Source organism: Plutella xylostella, chromosome 25, assembly GCF_932276165.1.
Source record: "Plutella xylostella chromosome 25, ilPluXylo3.1, whole genome shotgun sequence".
Taxonomy (NCBI): domain Eukaryota; kingdom Metazoa; phylum Arthropoda; class Insecta; order Lepidoptera; family Plutellidae; genus Plutella; species Plutella xylostella.
Window position 1 is genome coordinate 8,538,211 of NC_064005.1, and position 23,753 is coordinate 8,561,963.

General features: G+C 39.2%; 1 protein-coding gene across 9 annotated transcripts; it reads right to left on the reverse strand.

Annotated features, from left to right (window-relative positions):
• Positions 1–232: 232 nt before the first annotated feature.
• On the reverse strand, positions 233–21,940 carry LOC105382741 (serine/arginine repetitive matrix protein 1). 9 transcript variants are annotated; one of them, XM_048630122.1, is made up of 12 exons: positions 12,521–12,682; positions 7,375–7,590; positions 6,473–6,652; positions 6,071–6,184; positions 5,594–5,772; positions 4,936–5,029; positions 4,289–4,348; positions 3,945–3,971; positions 3,514–3,594; positions 3,044–3,109; positions 2,135–2,294; positions 233–1,511 (listed from the first exon to the last, which is right to left on the reverse strand). In XM_048630122.1, the coding sequence occupies exons 1-12, from the start codon at positions 12,665–12,667 to the stop codon at positions 1,348–1,350; spliced, it is 1,488 nt and encodes a 495-aa protein (XP_048486079.1). In that variant the 5' UTR covers positions 12,668–12,682; the 3' UTR covers positions 233–1,347. The 9 variants fall into 9 exon arrangements, with proteins under 9 accessions (XP_048486079.1, XP_048486086.1, XP_048486084.1 ...); XM_048630129.1 differs by lacking the exons at positions 3,044–3,109; positions 12,521–12,682 and adding an exon at positions 21,570–21,940 and having other exon boundaries at positions 3,448–3,594; XM_048630127.1 differs by lacking the exon at positions 3,945–3,971.
• Positions 21,941–23,753: the final 1,813 nt, after the last annotated feature.

Here is a 23,753-nt window from a genome sequence, read left to right on the forward strand (position 1 = left end):
ACTTGTTTGAAAAACATTTTGGTTTCATTATGATATTTTATAAGAAAAGTGATGAGATTTTTTTATTTTTTATCATAATTGCGAGTAAGTTTTTGTATTTATTGTACAAATAAAAATTTACATAAAAACACGTACTTTTTCTTTTCTTACAATGGATTCTGCACTACGTTCAACATACAACAACTAGGTAACACCTCCTCTTTATCCACAGTGGAAAATAAAAGTTCTCATGAATTATTGTAGGTATAGTATATTTAAAAATGTTTAGTGACATAATATTAATTTGATTACAAACAGCATTTATTTTCAGCTTTGATGTAATTAATGAAATCTGTGTTTCACTTGTTTAACAACAGTTGAGTTTAGAGAGAAAAAATCTTATAAAATAGGTCCCAAAGTTTCGTTAGTTTTATGGCAATCCTCAATATTTTTATCTTATCTATGTTTAATTTTTGCAGAAAGCAGACTTGGCGTAGTTATAATATAAATAGTGTTTAATGACCTAAATAGGTAGTTCCTACCTAAATTATTAGAAACACTAGTTCAGTAAGTAATGAAGTATTTTTCAAATTTATTCTTTGAGATCTTGAACCAAAATTGATTGCAAATAACAGGCGGTTTACTGTCGGCTCAGTAAAAACCATGAAATCATTTTTTGTACCTACAGTAAGTACAAATAATATTAGTGTATTTTTATTCGTAGTCGAGGAATCTTATAGGCTGTCCCATAATTAAGTAGGTAGGTATATTTATTAGTCATGTAACCTACGTGTTACCTTTCGTGCTAGTTGTAAATAAATTGAATTTCTCTATTACCACTTTAGATCAATGTTATTCAGAGCCACAGGTCATACAGAGTCAATTTTTATTTTAATGCACTACATTTGATATATGCGTGCATTGCATGAAAGTTATATCAAAATTTCGTTGTACTAAAAATTTCCTACCGCTTAGGAAACGCTGATTTCCTGATAATCACATCTTTAATTAACCCTCAATCGGATAGGATCCGACCTTATTTTGAACTAGGTATAACCCCATGAGTTAAGAGACGAATCTAATGATATAATTTTGAGTAGGCCATGGGCCTATTAAGCTGCCTGTCCACCAGAACGGAGCGGTGTGCGAGGCAATACCTAATACTATTGTATATTGACTGACTTGACTAATAAAATTGTAGGTATTTGTCAATTTTAACCTCACACAGCTATTCTAGCCGCTTCACTCTAGTGGACAAGGCAGCCTTAAGTTTTAACATCTGCATCTACTATCAATTTATCCCCCCTTGTCTCCCAAGCTATTAATATCTGCATCCACTATGAATGTATCCGTCCTTCTTCCACCAGGCTACCGTCTCTTGGCGCCGGGCTTGGGCTTGTTGAACTGGTAGGACTTGCACTTGGGGATGTGCCTGTCTGCGGCTGACTGGTTGAAGCGGCGCTGGCAGTGCGGACATTGTACGTAGTCTGGGTTCTCTGATGGAGGCGGCGGCGGCAGGTCGGTGAGCTTGCCTGCGAGAGAAATATAAGTAAAGCTCTCACGTCTTGTACTAATGATACCGAGTAGAGGCTAAGCAGATGTGCATTGCTGCCGCATCATCGCCAATGTTAGGAATGTTTCATCTGAAACTGTGATAAATAAGCTAGTACTTTTTCCATACTTAGAGATCAGCAGTGACGTATCAAACGGTTGGCGCACCCTGGGCAGTCAACGAATGACGTCAATCTGGCCATGGTAAATACTTTCACCACGCACGGCAAAAATCCCTAATCTTAACTCTAATGTTTGCCTCTGATACGCAAAGAAACTAGAACACGCCGTAATAAATATGATAGCATTCAATCTGAATAGTAGTTAGCTTATGAAGATGGTAGGTCGTTAAGCCTAGTCTAGAAAACATCTGACAGTCGGGTTGATTCTTCAGCCGACAACTCTCAGCACAAGCTTGCTTGTGTTAGGTCCAACGCGCACTGGGCTAACGAGGTGGACTAGGCCTAAGGCCCTTCCTTTATGGAAGGAGACCCGTGCCCTAGTAGTGGGGACGCGATGGGTCGTGATGATGATGGTAGCTCCCGGACTTTTCGGTTAGTTTCTTATCTCTTAAGGAAGGTCACCAGATACTATGTCAACTCACCACCAGCCGCCACATGTGCCTGCGCCTGCTTAGCGGACCGTATCGCGTTGATGAACTCCTCGTGCTTCTGTCTCCACGTGGAGTTGAGCGGCTTGCTGCTGGCGGCGGGGCGGGACGACTGCTTGCGCACTCGCGAGATGAAGGGCTCCGCTTCTGTGCCCTGGGGGAGAGGGGATAACAAGGGTTATAATCAAAGCGAGCTTTGGACACTGGAGTCAGCGCAGCCAAGGATAGGGAAGATAGAAAAGTAGACGTCTGCCAAGTGCTATGTCACGGTATACCTACCGTGGTAAAGGATGCGTCTCCTCTCGACATGATAATCAACTGCTAGTCATAGGCCTGACTCCAAGGATCACCACAAAACCTTGTTCTTTGCCTTCCACAAATAAAAATTGTATGCCAACTGTATAAAATCACCACGTCTGTCCAGTCAATGGATCTGGCACGGTCTGTAGATGTAGGGCATTCCCTACTTTCAATTCATAAACTACATTATATGAAAATAAAATGAATACCTAAGGCAAAGCTCGGGTTATAATCAAAGCGAGCTTCGAGCCGCTGGAGTCAGCTGCAGCGTGAGAAGTGCAGAATAGGCGGAAGAGTGGAGTTTGTAGAGCTGTCCGCTAGGAGGCATCTTACACTTCGTTTGCCTATTCGTGGTCTCCACTCGACATTTTTTGGTATTCCACACCAAGGATTATCCTATAAGTATGATAATGACAACTCACCGCAAGCCTATGCTTGAAGGCGTCGGACGGCTTCCGTTTCTTACCTACTGCTAGTCAACTCGCTCGGTAGTCAGCGACTAACGCTGCTCTAACTCTAGACGCATTCTACTGCCCCGTGCTTATCACCGATACTCGAAGAATCTCTATTCCACCTCAACAATTTTAGGTTATATCAACTCACCGCAAGCCTATGCTTCAACGCATCGAAGGGCTTCCGTCTCTTCGTACTAGTCTTCTTGCAGATGGCCTCGTGCTTGGCGCGACGACGACCGGTAGTCAGCGACTAACGCTATTCTAACTCTAGACGCGTTCTATTTCCTCGTGTTTGTCACCGATACGCGAAGAATCTCTATTCCGTCTCTACAGTTGTAGGTTATACCAACTCACCGCAAGCCTATGCTTCAGTGCATCGAAGGGCTTCCGTTTCTTGGAGCTGGTCTTCTTGCAGATGGCCTCGTGCTTGGCACGACGACGCTCGGTTGTCAACAACTAACTCTAGACGCGTTCTACTGCCCCGTGCTATCACCGATACGCAAAGAATCTCTATTCCGTCCCTACATTTATACCTATGTTATAATCACTCACCGCAAGCCTATGCTTCAACGCGTCGAAGGGCTTCCGTTTCTTGGTGCTGGTCTTCTTGCAGATGGCCTCGTGCTTGGCGCGGCGCTCGGGGGCGAAGCGCCGCCCGCACACCGCGCACGCGTCGCCCTCGCCCGCGGGGGGGGACTGCTGTGAGGGAATGGAGGGTTATAATAGTATAGAATAGTACTTTATTTAACACCACTAATAAATTAGACATACAAAAACATACTTATAGAATAGAAACAATGTACAATAGGCGGCTTTGTCGCTAAAGGCAATTTCTTATAGGAAACCTTATAAATTACGGAAACAAATAAGTTGGTGGTGTACATTCATACATACATATGCTCACGACTGTAATACCTGAAGGGGTAGTCAGAGATGACTCGCAAAAGTCACCCGATTTTCACTGTAAGTATATTTGTGATAGTCGATAGTCGCGAGCCGTATCGTCTTTTAATGAATGAGTAGATAAGTATAGTACTGGATATACATACCATTTTCTGTTTTCGAGCTACCTGCGCCTGCGGGGCGGCAAAAATAACTCAAATTAGCCACAACACAACTACGTACACGACATGTAAGCAAATAAATATAAGAGAGGTCAAAACACAACGCCTAGCTACAACATAACAACGAGTCAACATTGATCCAACAAGCACTAAGTACAAACAAGCTTTGATTGAGCTTTTAAAGAACGACTTAAAGTGAAAAGATTAACATTCAACTTAATTTTATGGTGTATCATCAACTAACACTTAAAATAGAAACATAACAAAAAAATTATTTACGATATGAATGAACAATTGAGAAATAAATAAGTATTTATTTAATAACTTACAGCAGTGACTGTAGAAGCGGGTTGCTGCATGGTTCGCTGTGGCCTACTGTTGTTGGTTACCTGCATAATTAACGAAACATTAATACTCAAGCCCTGAACTAACCCTATTCGGGGTGGGTAGGGGGACAGTGATGTGTTTAGTTTGGCCAAGTGAAAAAGGGACCTTTATTTTCATGCACCTCCTAGAAAATAAGTTCTGCCCTGAAGGGAATTGAAAGGTGCCGGTCCTTTACCTTACCTTAAAGGGATCGAGATCCTTTACCTTATTCCGTTCTATTCATATTTAATTGGTCTTTGGTTTTGGTTGGTTTGGTTTGGTTATTTATTATTTCTATAAACTATCCATGTTTATTTTGTTCAGCTGAAATGCTGAAATATTTGTTTTGAAAACATTTGACATGCCGACTTTGAAATAAGAAGTGTCAGTTCGATACTATCGTGACGATTGCTTGGAATAAGCAATAAGCACCACAGACACGATGTGCAACTGGCATTCAAACCTGGGACCTTCTGAACCTTTCTGAACAAGAGCTAGCACTATTACTATTCAGGATTAAGGCACTACAAAACGTATTAAAACAAAACTTTGTATTTTTAAGATCTTGATATCCTATATCTAGAATATCTAGGAGATCTATAGGACTTACATTGCTATTTCCCCTCCTCGGCGGTGCGACGGGGGCGGGGGCCGCGGGGGGCGCGGGGGACGCGCGAGCCGGATTTGACTTCAATGAGGGACTCCTGTAACAAAACATTAACCATTATTCTATCACGATATTGCCAAGATGCCGTTCGTCGCAGTGTCAAAACAGCTATTAAGTATTGTTTTATTCTTCTTTGATCTTTCCTACTGATGCATGAAGGCTACCTACTTCAAGGCTTTTTACGAAAACTCGTAGATAGTTTTTGTCGGACCTTCCTTGTTCGATTTTCCTTGTTACGAGTGTATACTCGTACCTACTATGGGACCATCGGCATCGGGACCACAGGATACAAGAAGGTCCGACAGCCAGCGGGAATGGGCTCTTAGTGGTGATATAACTAGTGGCATAGAAGCCTCATCCTACCGCCTGTTCATTTTTACGCATGTTATCTTTGCAGTCACCAATCTGCGTCAGTAGTCCATAACTCTTGGTCTATACCAAGAGTTATGGACTACTATGATACACACATATATTTACCTACGTATTTGACACATACCTTTTTTGCTTCACGTCCCCAATGAGCTTTAAATGTAGAAATCCTTCAGTCAGTTGCCACAGACTGAAGAACGGGCGTATAATCATTTGGAAAGCCCCATCTTACCTCCTGGGCGGTCTCCGGGGCTCGTCCACACTCCGCGGAGTCACAGGCTCCAGCGCCTCCGGGAAGGTCTCGTCCTCGATCAGCGCTCGCTCGGAGACCAGCGCGTCCAGTGAGTCGAGCTGCTGTAAGGTACGCAGCTCGGTCTGTGCCAGCGAGCGCGGGGGCTGGGGCTTTTGCTTCTGGTGGGCGGATATTGCTTTTTTTAGGAGGGTTTTTGTGGAAGGGTGGAATCATGGATGGAATGGTAAGAAGGGCCACTTGTGTAATGGTCTGACACATTGCACTGTACAAGTGAACCTTTTTATGTGATGTCCAAAAAACGTCCTGTCGGTCACTAATTATACTGTAGGGAAAAGCAGGAGACTGCAAGGAATGCACATTGCACGGAAGAGGATGAATGAAACAGTAATTTACAGTAGCAAAAATTTGGAGAAACTTCAGTGACAAGGAGATATAAAATGCAACATAAGTTCTTACCACATGGCTATTGTTGTTGTTGTTGTTGTTGTTGTGTTTGTGTGTGTGCAGATCCGCCTCGTGGTTGTGGTTTACGTCACCGGACCCGTTCACCAAGCGATTCTCACTCTTATGCTGAAAGACAAACAAGTAAATGTTACACAACTTCTGAAAATAATCATCACTTTGGAATCTATCATTATGATTTTATGGTCTACCTACACTATTTGAACTCCTCACATTCCTGATTCGTGGATGATGTTTCATCAAGATGCATTACTGATAACAGATAGATTAGCAGCTGGACTAGGTCCTGCCATCATGGTGATGGCTGATTCATATTAGCATCGGCCCCTGACTATACATGGCTCAAAGAGACTCTTTTCGAGCACCCAATGGTGAAGATAACTATACACCACTCACATTAACATGCACCGGTTTCCTGCCCACGACACCCGGGCGCTTCTTCTCCGGTCTCACGCTGGTGCCGGTGCTGGACTTGCTGTGCCCGTTAGCGAGGGGCTGCCGCGTGTTGTGGATCGGCTGGAGAGGGTAGCTCTTGTCTATGCCCTTTGTGCGGCGCTCTTCGAACATTTGTCGTACCTGCGGATGGGATGGTGAGCCGGTGAGGTCTATTCTATTCTGAATTATGAGGGAGGATGTAATTCCTGTACGTGGCTCTCTCGAGTGGAACCTTTGTACATATCCCTATATTCTATAACTCAGCCAACCTAGCTCGCTAGTGTTTCACTGATGAAGATCGTTAAGTTGTTTTAGGAATTAAGGTTTTGTGGTAGCAATGGGGAAAAAATAACGAAACAATTGGCGTGATTGAAATGACTGAGTGAACTTATGCCCAGTAGTTTTGAAATTTTCCACAACACTCTATTTTCTATGAGGTACATGTTCATCTTTAACGGAAGCTTTGGCTAGAAAACACTTAACAGTTGAGTCTTGAAGACGCCTCATGCCTTGCATTGCAGCTGACTTCTCACAATCTTCTTCATACCATATCTGTAACTAACACTACTCATCTAGCATTTATCACCCTGGTTACAATTGATCACCTTAGCAACATCCACCAACCCTCACCTTCCCATGCGGCACATACGCGGCTGGGCTCGTGGCTTCATTGCTCCCATTGCTGCCAGCAGTCCCGATGCTCCCACTGGTCCCGGTGCTCCCGGGCGAGTGTCTCTCGCGCGCCTGCTGCGCCTCGTATAGAGCTTATACCTTTCATTGCAGCTGAATGAATCTTATTCTAACCAAATCTGTAACTAATCCTACTCATCTAGCATTTTATCACCCTCTTGCAATCTCCTTACCTTCCCATGCGGCACATACGCGGCCGTCGGGCTGGTAGCCCCATTACTCCTGCTGGTGCCATTACTCCCGTGACTCCCTGCAGTGCCGATGCTCCCAGCAGTGCCGGTGCTCCCGGGCGAGTGTCTCACGCGGTCGAGGGCCCTCGCCTGTTGCGCCTCGTACAGAGAGGCGATCTTCTGCTCCCGCTCGGCTAGTTGTTTCTGTTGGTACTGCGCCTGGGGAGGGATTGTGATGGTGAATGATAGGGAAAGTTTATCGGATGTTTGTAGTTGTGTTAGTTATTTAGGTAGGTATGTAAAAGACCAAGCACCGGCGATTAAATAGATTTATTTTATTATTTTATCATTTAACTGTAGGTAAGTGTATACATCAGTTAGTAAGAACCTAATAGTAGTTTTTCAGCACGTCTATGTATTATTCATACCTTATGATGTTTTAAAATGCGATCATAAATATTTTTCTCTTTATAGGTCATCGTAGGAGGAGTTGTTAAATATTGTCTTAAACTAATCTATAAATTAAATAATTATATAAGGTAGGCTTATTTTCAAATGATTTATGTTACACAGCATGTCCCGTGAATCATTTGGCATACTTAAAAACCTATCAATCACTGCTCAGCAAGACCTAGACATCTTCACGGTCGGATGCAAAACATTGTTCATTCAAACCTTAACTTGTAAAGGTCCTTTTTTGCCAACGCAAAGACTACAAAAGTGGGAGGTTGTTCGCCCACACTTTTGCTTTGCAATTATAGTTCTTTATAAGGTGGTAATAAAGATGGAGCTGTGTTTATGTTTAATCGATTGTTGATACTTTTCTATTGAGACACTTCCGTCATGTCTGGTAGCTTTAGATAGTATAGGTCTGTGCAATGGTTCCTTATTGATTTGAGATTATATATTTTTTGCACTACTTATACTATACATATTAATGGTAATGTCAATGTAATATTCAACGACCTACTTAAAATGCATTTAAGTATATTGATAATCAATTGAATTTATCGAGCGACGTCGCTGTAATATGGAAAGTTGTAAATACTTAATGCTTTCGGTTACGATTGTTACTGGTTCCACAGGATGTTCCAAAAAAGGTATTTAGAGCATTAAGGGATTTACACCCACCAAGGTGAGCAACGAGTAGTCTCATTCCACGAATCTTCGCTAATCAGCATAAAGATGAGTAAAGGAGTGTAACTATAGGCAGTGTGCCATTTTCCATTTAATTATCATACATATTCTACTTGTCTGCAATGTGCATGCTTCTACAGTTACCTATCGATATTCTACAGGGTGTTACTCAAACTCAAAATTTTTTATTCATCGTAAAAATATAAAATTTTCTGATGAACGTCAATTTTTACAAACTACTCTCCGTTCGGATAAGGGGGGGCTCTTTCTGTCTATTTAATAAATAGAGACTCTACATCGCTAAGTTAACTGTTTTCAGGAAGTCACCAAAAAAACTCAATAGAATGGCATTCCATTATCAATTTGTCTCTAGACATAAAACATTAAATTACCCATTCAGAATGAAGTCGTAACTGTAAATACGAAAGCAAATAAAAATATATCTAACCTACGACTTACGGCATACAGCTTACACCGTCATTGGCTCTGAACAAAAAAAAGGTATCTCTAGGGTAGCTGTAACTGTAGCTTGACAAAAAACAATCAAACGGAAACTGTCATGCCATCGGTAGGTTTTTAGGGCCACTTGCAAAAACATATTAAATCTAGATTTAGTGTCAAATTTTATATGGACTGACGTTTCTTAAATCGAGATTCGACACTAAAACTAAATTTAATGTGTTTCTGCAAGTGGCCCTTAATACAACAAGATAGAGTCGTGATTATACGAAACTTAGTTTTTAGTAAGCTAGAATCGCCCTCCTGCACTGCTCGGACCACGTACAGAAACTGTAAAGTTTCACTAAATTTAATTTCACGAGCATGTTTGTAGTTTAGTCAAGTCAAATGTCAACAGAAGTAGCGACTCACAATTTTACGTTCTATTTATTTCTTACTTATCTAACTTCTGTATTTGTTGTGATGTTTACTGGTCTAAATTGTCCTCAGTTAACAGGAAATTCATATTATTATACACCACATAGTTAATAATAAAATCATTTTTGGCCAGTTCCTGATTAAAATGTTATTAGATTGCAACTTAATAAATATTAACCTTTTGCATCCCGTGGTCGCGACATCGATGCGATAATAGTAGTTATAGTTTCTATTGTCTCTGATTTCACGGTATTCAAACGGTGTAGAAAATATTTATATTACAAAATACCACAGTATTCGTGTTAAAGTCACCTCAGCACAATTTTAGCGCGCAATAAATAACACCAAACCCAGATAAATAGACCGAAACACCTTTTAAGCACACAAACAGTGTGAAAAATTACCCTATTAGGCTCGCTCGCTCAAATAGAGCCACTTAGATAGTCCACAAGGTAATCGAAGGAGAATATAAACATAATGTTATTTATAACGCAGCCATTTATCAGTATTAGCATTGCTAATGAACGGCGGGAGACCGAATAGGAAAATCTGCTTATTGGAAACAAGGATTTTGCTTGGCTTTTGATAATCCGGTTAGTCACAAGTTTAATTTGCAAAACTTTTAATTTTTCACTAAGTTCTTGGTATTTCTTATAAGGCATAATAAATACCTAGTTATTATATTTTACTCATATATAGGTATATAAGAAATAAAATAGCTATTGCTGTACGAATTACACACATCTAAATATGTAATCTATAAGTTTTATACCAAAATCTGCAAGTTACCAAGAGTGGGTCGGCATCGCGATGGCGTCAAATGTCCCAATGCCCGTGTACGGCGCGTGAGCCGCGAGTGACTCACCCAGTCATCGACCTTCCCGGTGTTACGTAGGCGAATGCGATTATCAGACTTTTGTGCAGACATTTCCTATATCTTGTTACATGTAAAGCTTAACTTTTATTTTATAAAATCCCTTTAGGCCTGAACCTGTGTTGTTTATTAACCTGTACAAAGTTCCTTGAAACTTTCACTACCAGAGTCTAACAACGCCAACTTTGCAACGGATTCAAGTGCCAACACCTAAGTTTAAGGGCCACACAATTATGCTATTAAAAATAATCTGCCATCTCACACTGTTGCCTAGTTAGCGCTATCGGACTCAGTCTATGTTACATCACAATATGCGTACTTCTGTGCATTATGTATAAGTGACCACTGTACAAGTGTACACTGTAGTACGGAAATACCTGCCTTGTGTAACGAAATGACGCGCACAGCGCATGGGGAATACGGATACGCTTTCCATAGCAACTAATTATTGTAGGTACTTATACTTACACTGTTACTAAACTAATTGCTCTGAATAGAGGGAGTCATTAGAGATGGAACCTAACCGAAGATCGAGTCACGAATAGTATAACTATCACTCTATCAACAAGTATATAAGTAGATACAATTATTGAAAAACATAAACTGATCAACCATGAATTAATTTTGATTGACCACGGCTAAGAAGAGAGTGCCCTACGAATCCTACGATGTTTCCTCTTCTACAAAAAAAAAACTCTATCGAAATAACGAATGAATCCTTACACAATTTCAGATAAACATAACTAGTCCTACATATATAACTATAACACACAGGCACACGGGTCTATTACTCTGTATTTAGCTAATAAAAAGCTCGTAAAATAAGGCAGTATGCTTATTACGTGTTACGAGTAGCAGGTCATTTTAAATTAACACTTTTCATGCTACACGTGTTACTGAAAATTTCAGTCATTTATACATTTCAAACGTGACCCTGACATTATGAAGTTTGGCCTTTTATCTGTGTCTAGGGTCTTATGAGTTTAAACGTTTAAATTCTTGGTGAAAATAGTTGAAGTAGGGACTTATACGTTTTTAAAAGAGCTTTTGTACCTAATCTTGCCTCGTTTAAGAATATTGATCGCTACTATCAACCAGCTAGGTAGGTTTACTAAGAGAGAAACTGCTCTTAGTAAACCTACCTAAGTATGAACTTAAACAACGACCAACCAATCACAGGGCTGTATTCCATACTCGAGTTCTGCAAGACGTTTCTAAGTGTGAAACTGCCTGTTGATAAATCAAAATGTTATACCTATGTAATTCATACAAGTTGGCATCATGTTGATAACTCCCGAATATAACTTGTAATTAAATCAAGTGCCATAAACAACAATAACAATCAACTACATGACTCATCAAGGCAGCCACTGACTGTAGGAGTTGAGCTGTAATCACATTGCATTTGCATAAATCCGTATTTTACATGGCAAATATCGATGTTACAAGACAATAGCTTGCATACATAATGCTATTATGCATTAAGTTATGAATTTATTGACATTGTTGTTGTCTTAATTTATGTACTGTTATTGTTTAATTAGATCTGTAGTTTTGTATTAATGTTTAGTTAAGTACAACAAATATTATCATTTTGAAAAACAGTATTAAAAATGAAATGCCATATGTCGATAATGATTCTTTGACTCTTTAATAATTTTAGACAATAATAGTAAAAACATCCTAAGGTTGATGCTGTTATAATAATTACTTCACAACTGCCTATTTAATTCACAAAATAATTCCCACACTAACTACTTCTAAAATATATGAGGATACCTATCTTACCTACCTACAATTTTAAAATGAATTTATAATAATCCATGGAACCTTCAGTTATTTTTGTTCTGACGCATTTATTATTTCAAGGGTGTCTTTTACTTTCCGAATCTTTGAATAATTAAACGACACTTTATGAATTTGTCTTGGGAACGACACAGGTGGTGGACGTAAGTGGTGTTTTATGTTAGCCATAAGTTTACTTTATTTTCTTTACTACATAAATGGATCCTGTTTGAATTATATTGATTAAGCTTTCACGCAAGGTATATTACAGCGGTTATGGTTTCTTTCCTCTCCCGTCTTGGAGAGGTCTGATATGCATCAGTCAGATCAGTGGTGTTATTCTACATAGCTTTGCAAAAACCGGCTGTTTGAGAGTTTGCCCCTGTCCGTATTTTAAAGCAGAGATAAAGAGTCGCGAGGGTTTCGCAACTTCGTTCTTTGTGCCTTAAAGGTGCATAATACTTATTTTCATAGTACCTTAGGCTCGTACGTGAGCCACCCGTTCCTGATATTCTCCGGATCAGCCTCCAGAGACTGGGACGAGAGGCTGCGGCGCCCCTGCCAGTGCTGGGGCTCCCACCAGTGCGCGTGGTCCAGCGACTTGGAGACCCCTCGAGCCTTCATGCTTGCAGGGATTGGGAGGTCATGTTACAGAGGACGAGGAGAGTGGGACTTGATGTACTGTGTATCTACAGTGATGACCGGCGATTGTCGTTGCACGGAATTTTGTTCTTTGTATGCGTTTATTTTAAATACTCGGATGATTACCACGCTTTTCGTATGCTGTTGGTGATAGAAGTTAGATTTGCAGAAAAACTTGTAATTGGATGGTTTATAGAATTATTCGAATTAGTTTTAGTTCTAAATAAAAAGCTATAAAACTAAAGTCATATTATAACTACTGGCGTTTTTGCCTTATACTTATACTTAATTATTATTCCTTTAATATCTTGGTAAGTTCAAAGGCATATTCGAGGAGTTGAGGATAACATTAGGTATAACACATTAATCATTTCACAGTCAATCTACGCGAGAACCATTAACGCTTTGTTTGTTTTAATTACAATCCACCACTTTTCACTACCACTCCAACCAAAAACCTTTCGTTCTTTAAAGGGCACGACTTAACATAGACACGACCACTAACAGTTCTTTAAGCAACTTTTAACGCATAACTCAAGCAAAGTTTCTCATAACTTCTTAGTACAACACAACTGTGGTTTACTCCGTAGTAAACTCGAGGGTTGAATGGAGCCAGTGTAGTCAACAACTGGGGTTGTTTGTGCGCCGGTCGCCAGGCAACCACGGCATGGCCTGAGGTCTCAAGGTCATGATGAGTGGGTGTCTGATTCACTGTTCACCGGGTGTTGCGGAAATAGCTAAGTATGTAGTAAGTAGTGTGGTAGTGATATAACATAACATAAACATTAAACAATGACACCTGCGATACATACAACCAGCGGAAGTGGTGCATTTTTATTAGATCATTTCTTCTGTGTTTTTGTGATGTTATTATTTATCTTACAGGCTCACAGAATACCCGAGTCAGCGCTATTCAAGGACTTTGTATAAGTAGGTGCTATTAGCTACTGCACCACCCGGTACAAAAGTCAAAAAGTAAGAAAAAGAGTTCGCCGTGAAATTAACAGAATTAATTATCAGTAAGATGCACTGGAATATTCTGGCGATAGTTTAACTTTTCTAGCGATATTTTGCAAATGTTATTATCGTTTTTTGTTGACAGGTTTTTAGAAAAACCCGACACCGAGACGGAAAGTAAAAACAGTCAATTAATCAACATTAATCTCAACATAAACTGCTTACAAATACTTTCCCAAATCATTCTTCGCATTACAACAAATTGCGAGATTAAATCTGTCTGTCATCCTTGCACTTTCTAACTTTCATGCGATCCGGGCAACACACGGCTTGGTCATGGATCTCCATCGACAGAGCACAGCATCGCAAAAGGACCTTTATTATGAATGCAATTAGACTCATACCTTATCGGTTATCCGCCCACATGGAAATCTTCAAAGCCTTATGTAGAGCTGTTCAACAATTATGCATGACTCATGTTCTATTATATTATAACTAACTCCATAAAAGGCGCGGCCAGATATAAACAACATAAGCATTTGAGTGCAGATATATTTATCACTTTCGATCTTAGTTTTTGTTGTCAAGAACCTAATTGAGAAGTAGATGAGTTTGCACAAGATGTAAGAAGTTATGTAACTAAATTTAAGTAGGATTTTGGATATATTCGTTTAGATCATCATAATCATCATCATCAGACCGTAATCGTCAACTGCTAGACACAGGCCTCTTAGGAGAGGCTGTGCTGTGCTCCTCGACCTTTCCCCATCCTGCCACTACCGGCTACCTGTTTAAAATCTCTGTTCAGCGCACGGCGAACCACAAATTGCCTGTAAAACTTGAAAGTACCAGGATGGCTACTCTATAGTTACGAAAAACGAACGAACGAGAGCAGCTGTAGAGCAATCGCGACGTCGTCGTGGCTCGCGCAGCAGCGCTCCGAAACACATAGAGTATAGATAGAGTGACCCCACAGAGAAGCTTGCATTGCTGAAGTTTATTAACTACCACTAACAAGTGTATATTGATTCGTGTGGGCAGATTCAAGTGAGCACGAGGGTCTATTGAATTGATCAGCGGATCGGTATCGCTCCTCCGTTATTGGAAGATTGTTGGCTCAATTAGCGTGAATCAATATTGGTATTGCCTCCGATCTGTATATAGAGTACATAGCCAGCAGCAGTATACGAGCTTTCGTATCTTTACATAATATTATGCGAAAGTGTGTTTGTTTTATACCCGACCGCGGTAAAGCAAAAATAAGAATTATGTGTTTGACCGGTACCATGACTGTGTGTTCGGATGATGCTGATAAAAAAAACGTTATATATATGTTAGTTAATGTTATGATAGTTAATGTTTTTATACAATTGATGCTTATAGGCTTTGGTGAGTCCAGTAAATTTAAAAAGTAGTGACGAATACTGAGAAAAAAACCTGAAAATTGGACATTTATTCTAAAATTCATTAGCAACTGCCCGCACACTTAACTTTGGTATCCATGCAAAGGCTGTTGTGTACAAAAATAAAGTCATGTTTGGTGGTCAAAAATATTTAAAATAGGTAATGGTACGGGCCTCGCACTGGGTTGGTTGTTTTTCGATCGCATGTCGAATAATATTTAGTGCCCTGCCCTAAAAAAGGCGCGGCTTTTGCCACTAGATATGAGGCAGATGTACCTAGTACTTAGCTTTGTAAGTACTACGAGGTACTCGTAGTCTGGCCGCCACACCTCTAATGAACAACAAGTTACAACTATCGCGAATGTCATAATAGCAGCAACTCCCAGCAATTTTTTTCACATAGCGGCTTCACATACAACAAAGGGAATAATCTTTACAGCTAATAAAGATAAATCTTGAATTAAGGGTGTGACACGTTCAATTACAGAAGCATATCAATTAATTTAGTGCCTGCAGAATCGTCCCAGTAAATAAATTGAAGCTTTCATAGTAAGTGGACATTGCCGGGGTCACTGTCCTTCTGGTACAGTACAAGGCAGAGAAATCTGACCCCTCTCAGAAGCATTGTTACTCTTCATTGTTGTCAGGTTTCTCTGCACATGACCGTACAGTACAGCCTGGGGTATAGAAACCTGACCCCTCTTAGTGTGGCAATGCTACTGAAAAGGATCAGCAGGCTTTTCTGCCGCTTTCGTATCAAAATACCTCACATTGACAGGTTTAGGAACGTTTTCGGTTACGATAGAGTATAAGTACTTAAATCTTTTAAACACTAACTAAATTGTTAGTCGCAGACATACCAGTATTTAAGGTTTATGACGATGATTACGATAAACTAAAATGTTAGTAAATGACTTGGTCCTTGGTCAGTACTTGGTAGGCAGTTCAGAAGTCGGCATTCAAGTTGCATCACTAAATGAAATCTGTTTATAGCTCACAGAACATTCGCTCAAAGCAATCGGTTAACAAAACCATTAAAATACCTACTTATTACTCACTTGACTATGGGCTAATGCATTCAACTTTTATTTATGGAGCTAGTCCGGTTACATAATCTTTATAAAAACACACCATGTGTAAGAGACTAAATACACGGTGTTCTGTTATCAGTTGAATGTGAGGTCGTCGCCCCCGATCGATGTACAATGTACAGGGTGCTCAGATACCCCGACCTACAAACCTATCTTGCTGTACATACCGGTGGGTAGGTAGATAGGTGTGCATAGGTAAAGCTATGCACTGTTTGCTGACATGCAATAAAGTTTTTGTTTTCAGAGGAATATTGCTTTTATCTTTCGTTGTTTTCTATATTATGGCAACGTAAGGTAAGATAATTTTTTTATTAACATGTAAAAAATCATTACTTATCTAGTTATTAATTCATTCATTCAGTTAAGTTTAGATCGATAGCAGCTTTTGAGCCCAGGTGATCTTGTAATCTTATTGTTTAAGGGAAAGGTTATAGGTATGTATAACCAGCACTTAAAATAAATCTAGATTTTGAGGTGCAAATGCATTAAAGTTGTTGAATCAAAATACAAGTAGGTTACATAAGCATAATACACCGATTAGTGCCAAAACCAGATCCTCTTTGTTTGAATCACAACACAATGTGATTCGGTGGTCCCGTAGGTGTGGGTAGGTACAAAGCCGGTTTGGGCTTAAATGCAGAATTTGCAAGCACTGCACCTACGCAGCAACGTTCAATTTGGAGACAACCTTGAGGATTTGGAAGTATAATATCGTCATGGTACAAAATACAAATTCAACTTATTTCGCGCTGTTTTTAAGACTATAATGTTGATAACATTGATATGTGCAAGGTTTTTAAGAGTGCAGTGGGAGTCACATGGAAGCACTACATAAAATAAGCAGACAATGTGATTTTCTAATAACATGGTGGTACAAAACTCGTATGAAAAGAGTTATTCTTCAAGCTACAGCCATCTGGGATGATGTCTTGATGTTACAATACGGTCCTACAAAAAGACACACCTGCAATAAACTATACTAAACTACTTTACTGTAATAAACTATATTTTCTTTCTTTCTTTCTTTCTTTCTCCGACAGACCGAAGAAGCTGCTATAAGTTTGTTTGTTTGCAGTTGTGTCTAGTTAATCGTGACTGGTCCTGACAACCCCACTCTGCCGCCATTGATACTGGGAAGTCATCGTCAAGTGAATGAATAACCCATACGGCACGGAGTGGGCCTGGGAATGTGGTGGGACCACTCGCCAACGGGGACTAGTACCGACAGCAACACTGCTTAGTGCCAATTTCTCCATAGTCGGTTATCTAACCGACAGGGATTGATTTATAAATTAAACGTCATCTCCATATAAAATTCATGACAGATGTGTCAAAAGTCAAACACTACTCCCTGGTTATGCTCTAATCGACTATGGAGAAATTGGCACTTATTTAGGATATCAACAACTCATACTCATTAATCGTACTACTACACAATTCACAAAAGTAATAAGTAGGTATTTTATTTACTTAAGTTCATTGTTTATCAAAGGGTTCATCATTGAAAGGGTCTTTGCTAACTGTACCTAGCTGCAGCATAAAACAAGTAAGTGAATTTCCATAGCAACTTGTGTTATGTTATGTATTTAGGACTTGCGTTCAATTAAGCTTTCCATACACAATGCTCACAAGTGGCATGATTGTGCGTTTACAAGTCATACTCGTAGTAGATGACTACATGTACCGTCAATATTCACCAGATTTAATGTCTCTATATTTCGGAATGTAAGAAAAATAAGCTTAAATATTACGTGCAATACCAAAAGCTTTGACGCTTTTCTCTATTAATTAAGATAAATAACAGAACTTATGCAATAAACAAAATAATTATAATATTTATAATGTATTGGTTGCAAAATTCCTAATGGCTATAGTTTACACAGTGCGAGCTAGCGTACGAGTCAGCCTTCCGAGTAGCTGCACTGCAGTAACTCGCACTGTTTGGACGTAACTTACGAGTAACTCGTACGTGTGAGTAGGTCAGTAGCTTGCATCTGAGTTACTTCAACATTTTTTGTTTTCACTCGCCTGCTCGCCGGCAGCAACTCGCCTCGTTTCAGGTTAACCCGGAGTTGACACATATATTTTTTTAAACATAAATGATCTTTATTACCATAAGCTTCTAGATGAACGGTGAAATTGATGACGCAATGTTCCAATAACCCATATTTACTCAATTTCGTAATAGGTGTAACTATTGTTTGGGCTTGATAAACATAATAATGGTTGTTCAAAAGCCTGAGTCAATATTGAGGTTATCAGGGCGACAACGCATCGCGTCTATATGTCTATGGTATGTGTGTACGGTACGTAGTAACTATTCAGTCAACTTCGGTATAATGTATGACTATGACTATGTACCTGCTACCTGTATATAAAGCCAGCCGCTGAGAGACATTCAAAGTCATGTATAAACGTGTTATAAACCTAAAATACGGTCCATAAATTTGGGGAAAGTTTCTATGGACAAACCGTTTTGTTTTCGTGAATTGGATCGAGATGAAATATCATGACCGGTTACCGTTTCTTAGGGGCTAAGTCTGAAGTAAACAAATATGTACATGTGATAAGTACCTTTCTTTCCTCACTGCAAGTGCAAAGCATAGGCAAAGTTATGTAACTAGAGCTTAACATGTCAAGATAAAAAGCTTTACAACCAACAATGGGAACTTTTTTATAGTGGCTTTTAAATTAAAAGCTTTACAAGATAATTCTTTCCACATCGTCCAAGATTATGTGCTATCTTGAAAGTCTAATCGGACTCGTGACCATTATAAAACTACAAGACTTCATCATCATCTAATCATACATAGACATGCTGGACATAGGCATCTCCCAAGGAACGCCACAACACTTGGTCCTCGGCCTTCCTCATCCACCCACTACCGGCTACCCGCTTAAGGGCGTCAGTCCAGCGGGCAGGGGGGCTATAAGACTTAAAATTGAAAAAAGCTTCATAACTTTTTTACCACAAATTGCTGGAAATGACATCACATTGATTTATAATCAACCTATTCCATTTGATTCACACTTTCTTGAACCCCCTCCATTCATTTATCATTTGAAAATTCCTAGCATTTATGCAAAAGACCGCGAGAGACATGGCAACGCTCTGTCAAAAAGGAAATAGGCCAGGCGGGACTGACGCGGGCGTTGCTCAGTTATCTAAGCTGAACATTACATGACCCAACCAGCGGAGAGACGGTCCGGCACCGAACCCCGACCTTGCAGCGGCTGTTACCTCACGCACTCACCGGAACGCACGAGTCATCGTCACTGTTATTATTATTCTAAGTACTAAAACAGGTAGAAGGTAGAATAGGACTGAAAATTTATAAAGATTTGCGAGTGAGCATGCTGGTAGAATATGCTTATAGCTGTCAATTAGTAGTAAATAAATTAATATCGTTATTGTTGATGATTTGATGTAAAAACATACATGTTAAGTACTTATTTGCAAAAAGTATTTTTTTAATGTTACACAGTAGAATAAATAGACCTCTGACTACCTCTTCGGGAATTATATCAGAACTGATGATTTCAATGATGTTTTTAAGCTAGTAGTGGGTACATGTAGACTTCAAAGCAGAAATTACCGTAGAACTATTCAACGAGTATCCAACTCGATAACTACGTTAATCAACTTTAGACTGAGTGAATTGAGTTTTTTTTTACGCAGAAATCCAATAAGCCTTTTAGGTCCAAGGCTGAACGAATACTGACTTCGTAGAATTTGCCTCGAGTAGCTGCGATCGCTCTACATTTCTGCGAAAATGTTTTGAGGTAGGTCCTACAACCTACTGTACTAGGTACGATAAGGTATAAAAGTGTAGGACACTATTAGTAAATTAGGAGGTTCCATTCATGTTTTTGACTTGTCATCTGTTTACGTGAAATTGCAATCCCTACGTAATTTAATTGGATGTAAGTAACAACCTTCATGACAGCAATTTCCTTTTATAGTTATGTATTTGACTTGCTTCCGGTGATTTTGTACGCATCTATTTTTAGAACTTGAAATTTAATTATATGCCCAATCTATTATTTTTAGTAGTTGCAAAAACCTTAGTAGCGCCAATCTATAGCCTGTAACTGAAACAACGAACCAACATCTCTAACCTCTAGAACCTGAATAAACAGGAGGGTCACTCGACGAACGAGGCAGGCTTAAATTAACGAGGTAGAGTCACAATTAGCGCTGCAGTTTGGTTTTTCAGAAGCTTCGGAGCGCTGTGCGAACCACGACTCTATCTCGTTTTATTAAGTGTGCCGATTGCGTGACAATTCTCCTTAGTTCGTTCGTCGATTTAGAGAGTGACCCCCCAGTAGTTACAACCTCAGGCATAACAAAACAGGATGATCGTCAAACGATACCCCACAGACATCTGATAGCCGCTAACATACCACAAAGGACTCGGTTCAAGAGTACTGAGAGAGCCTTGAACCCAGGCCGTTTCTCAACGAGTGTGTCACGGGGGACTCGCAGACGTCTGACGTCATCGCTGTTTAGATAATGCGTGAGAGGAATTTCAAACTCGCAAAACGGTTAAGACTGTGCTGGTCGTTTTGTAAAATTGACGGCTGAACGGATGTCTCAGATGCTCGTACTGTCAGGAATAACACAGTCAACATTGTAACAGTCTCGTAATGAATGAACTTATCTCTGATGAACTATCATGAAAGTATCCTTGATTTAACTATTAAGTACCTACTTAAACATTAAAATCTGAATTTGCTTGTTCATAACTAAGTATACCTAAGAATCTAGACTACAATAAGACCTGCTCCGACCGCAAATATCCTGTTACAGGAAAGACTTGCAATGTTTCTGCTTGCTGACCGCAACAATGTCCTATTACTAGTTATAACAAAGCAATGCCCGTCATACTTAAGGCGTTTCTTGAGCTAAATAGCTTTTTCTGTGTAAAACCGTTTTTGGTAAGTACACGAAATCTTTTCGTCATGCTAATTCAAATATTTGGAACCTAAGTACCTCCTAATACCTAGAATCTATGTAGAAGCTGACATAGTTTAATAGATTTTAAAATTAATTAACTACTAGAGGTAAGTACCTACTTATCTAAGTACGTTTTCGAAGGTAGGTTATCTATTATATCACCACGTAGGTATCACACAGGATCTTCAAGACTCGGTATCATACCGCACTGCCAACTTTTCACAGACGTGTCAGTATTCGGTATAGGCCAGGATTATAACTCGGCGCCTGCACCCTAGCTGCCCACCCTTGCATCAATGTACAACACTCAGCGTACCGTCTAGTAGGTACACGTACCTACCTACTACCTACCAATTCATACATATACTTACTTGCTTGATAACACAATTCGCCGGTTCGTTTAATCAAAATTGGTTAGTGGGTCATCTGAAATAAAAAAATATCCTTACTTTAATAAAGATAAAAGTGAAACTTACCTTCATTTGCAGCAACTTGGATCCTCCCGATTTCTCCATCTCGAACAGTGTTCAAGTCACCGGCAAACAAACAATTATTATTTAAGTCGCACTAGTTGCCATGCCAAGCACTAACTTTACGCATCGAAAATTTCGCAAAATATAATAAAAAACTCGTTTTAAATTATTGAAACCGTGTAAATTTTTACAAATAAACGCTTTTGTGATTAAAACTGACGGCGGGAAGTGAAAAAGTCAGAGTTTTCTGTCAAAAAGTTTTGTTTTTAATTTGTTTTCTTTTTCTCGGCGGTGCAATGGAACTCGCGTATAGAGCCACCGATCAAGCCGTGGCGGTTGCCGCGCGACCGAGCCCGGAGTGTCAGCTGTTGCGAGCCAGACGCGCCGGTAGGTGGCGCCACTCAACTACAGATTGGGGACTTTTCTGCTACTTGATATTGATATAGCCTTCTGATATCGATAGTTTTTAGTCGCACATAAATGGGGCCTGTTAGTGTGAATTAGTAAAAAAGGTAAGTAATGGTTATGAAGATGGAAAGGTTAAATATACATGTAGGTTTGATATAGGTTGATATATGGATGCTGGCATACTTGGTAGATTGCAAGTGGAACAACTCATAAATCCATTTAACTTACTTAAGTTCCAATAATATGGGTATAATTACGGTTATTTACAAATTACGAGTAAAAGCTTAAAGGTATCTACTTACTTATTTTTATATGTATGTTACTTTTATACTAGCAGCATTAGGACTTATATACTAAATGTTTTTTTTTAAACTCTTACCTTTAGCCGCAAAATACTCACAGGCTTACCACAAGATGTAAAAATATGTAATTAGTAGAATGGTCCCTCGGATGACTGTATGCGCTGAGTAATCAGCTGCACCTACACGCCCTACTAACCAACAACATCAGACAATGGATATTGAGCTTTAATACCTAAGCAATTGAGTATATAGTAACATTTTAAGCCTCGCAGGTTTCGGTGATATTTCGGTGAAAGCTGAGTTTATCATGTTTTATCTTGATTCGCAAAAGCGGGGTAATTGTCCTGGACAATAAATAATAATAACACTCCTTTTTGCTTGGTGGAGTAAAATAATCAGCACTTCTGTACATATATGAATATGAAAAACTCTTTCTTCTTTGTAAAATATTACCAGTACATAGCAAAGTAAATTACTGTATAGCCATTGAACAATATTATTGTAATGATTATAAAACACTTGTTGTACAAAATTATTTTTCCCGACAAAAAGGTAAACTTTATCAACCAAAACATAAGAACTACTATGGTCAAAGAATTCGAAAATACAGTATTGTGCAAATTAATGTGAACACGAGTGAAAATTTGAAAAAAATACATTTATTAGTTGTAAAATAAAAAAAACAGAGATATATTAATACAATTTAAGTTATTTTAATAGAAAATGTGTCCTCCCTGGCTTTTATAACTTCTTCAACACGTTTTGGCGTAGAATCGAAATGATTTTAACAATTTTCTGATATTTACTGGTTTAAAAAACTTGTATGGATTACAGCCTCAATCATTTTAGTTTTTCCTGTGTAATCCGTTTTACGAAGTCTAACCTTCACGATGGCCCACTTATTTTCAATGGGATTAAGTGCCGGTGAGTTCTCTGGCCATCCAAAGGCCTTATATCTTGTTGTCCTTGAAATATTTAAGCATAATCTTGGACACGTGGAATTGAGCCGAATTTTGTTGAAAAACTTATTGACCGTTAGCATCAACTTTTCTTAGTTTGGGACTATTTTTCTTATATAGGTACCGGATGACTTGTGCCCATCAAAGGGATGATGGACTCGCTAAAATACAGTGACTTGCTAGAACGGAGATTAAAAGTTGAACAAAGAAAATTTGATGATAACGGTCAATAAGTTTTTCAACAAAATTCGGCTCCATACCACGTGTCTAAGTTTATGCTTAAATATTTCAAGAACAACAAGATATCATGCCTTTGGCTGGCCAGAGAATTCAACGGCACTTAATCCCATTGAAAATAAGTGGGCCATCGTGAAAGTTAGACTTCGGAAAACGGATTGCACAAGAAAAACTAAAATGATTGAGGCTGTAATCCATACAAGTTTTTTAGACCAGTAAATATCAGAAAACTGTTAAAATCATGTCGATTCTATGCCAAAACGTGTTGAAAAAGTTATAAA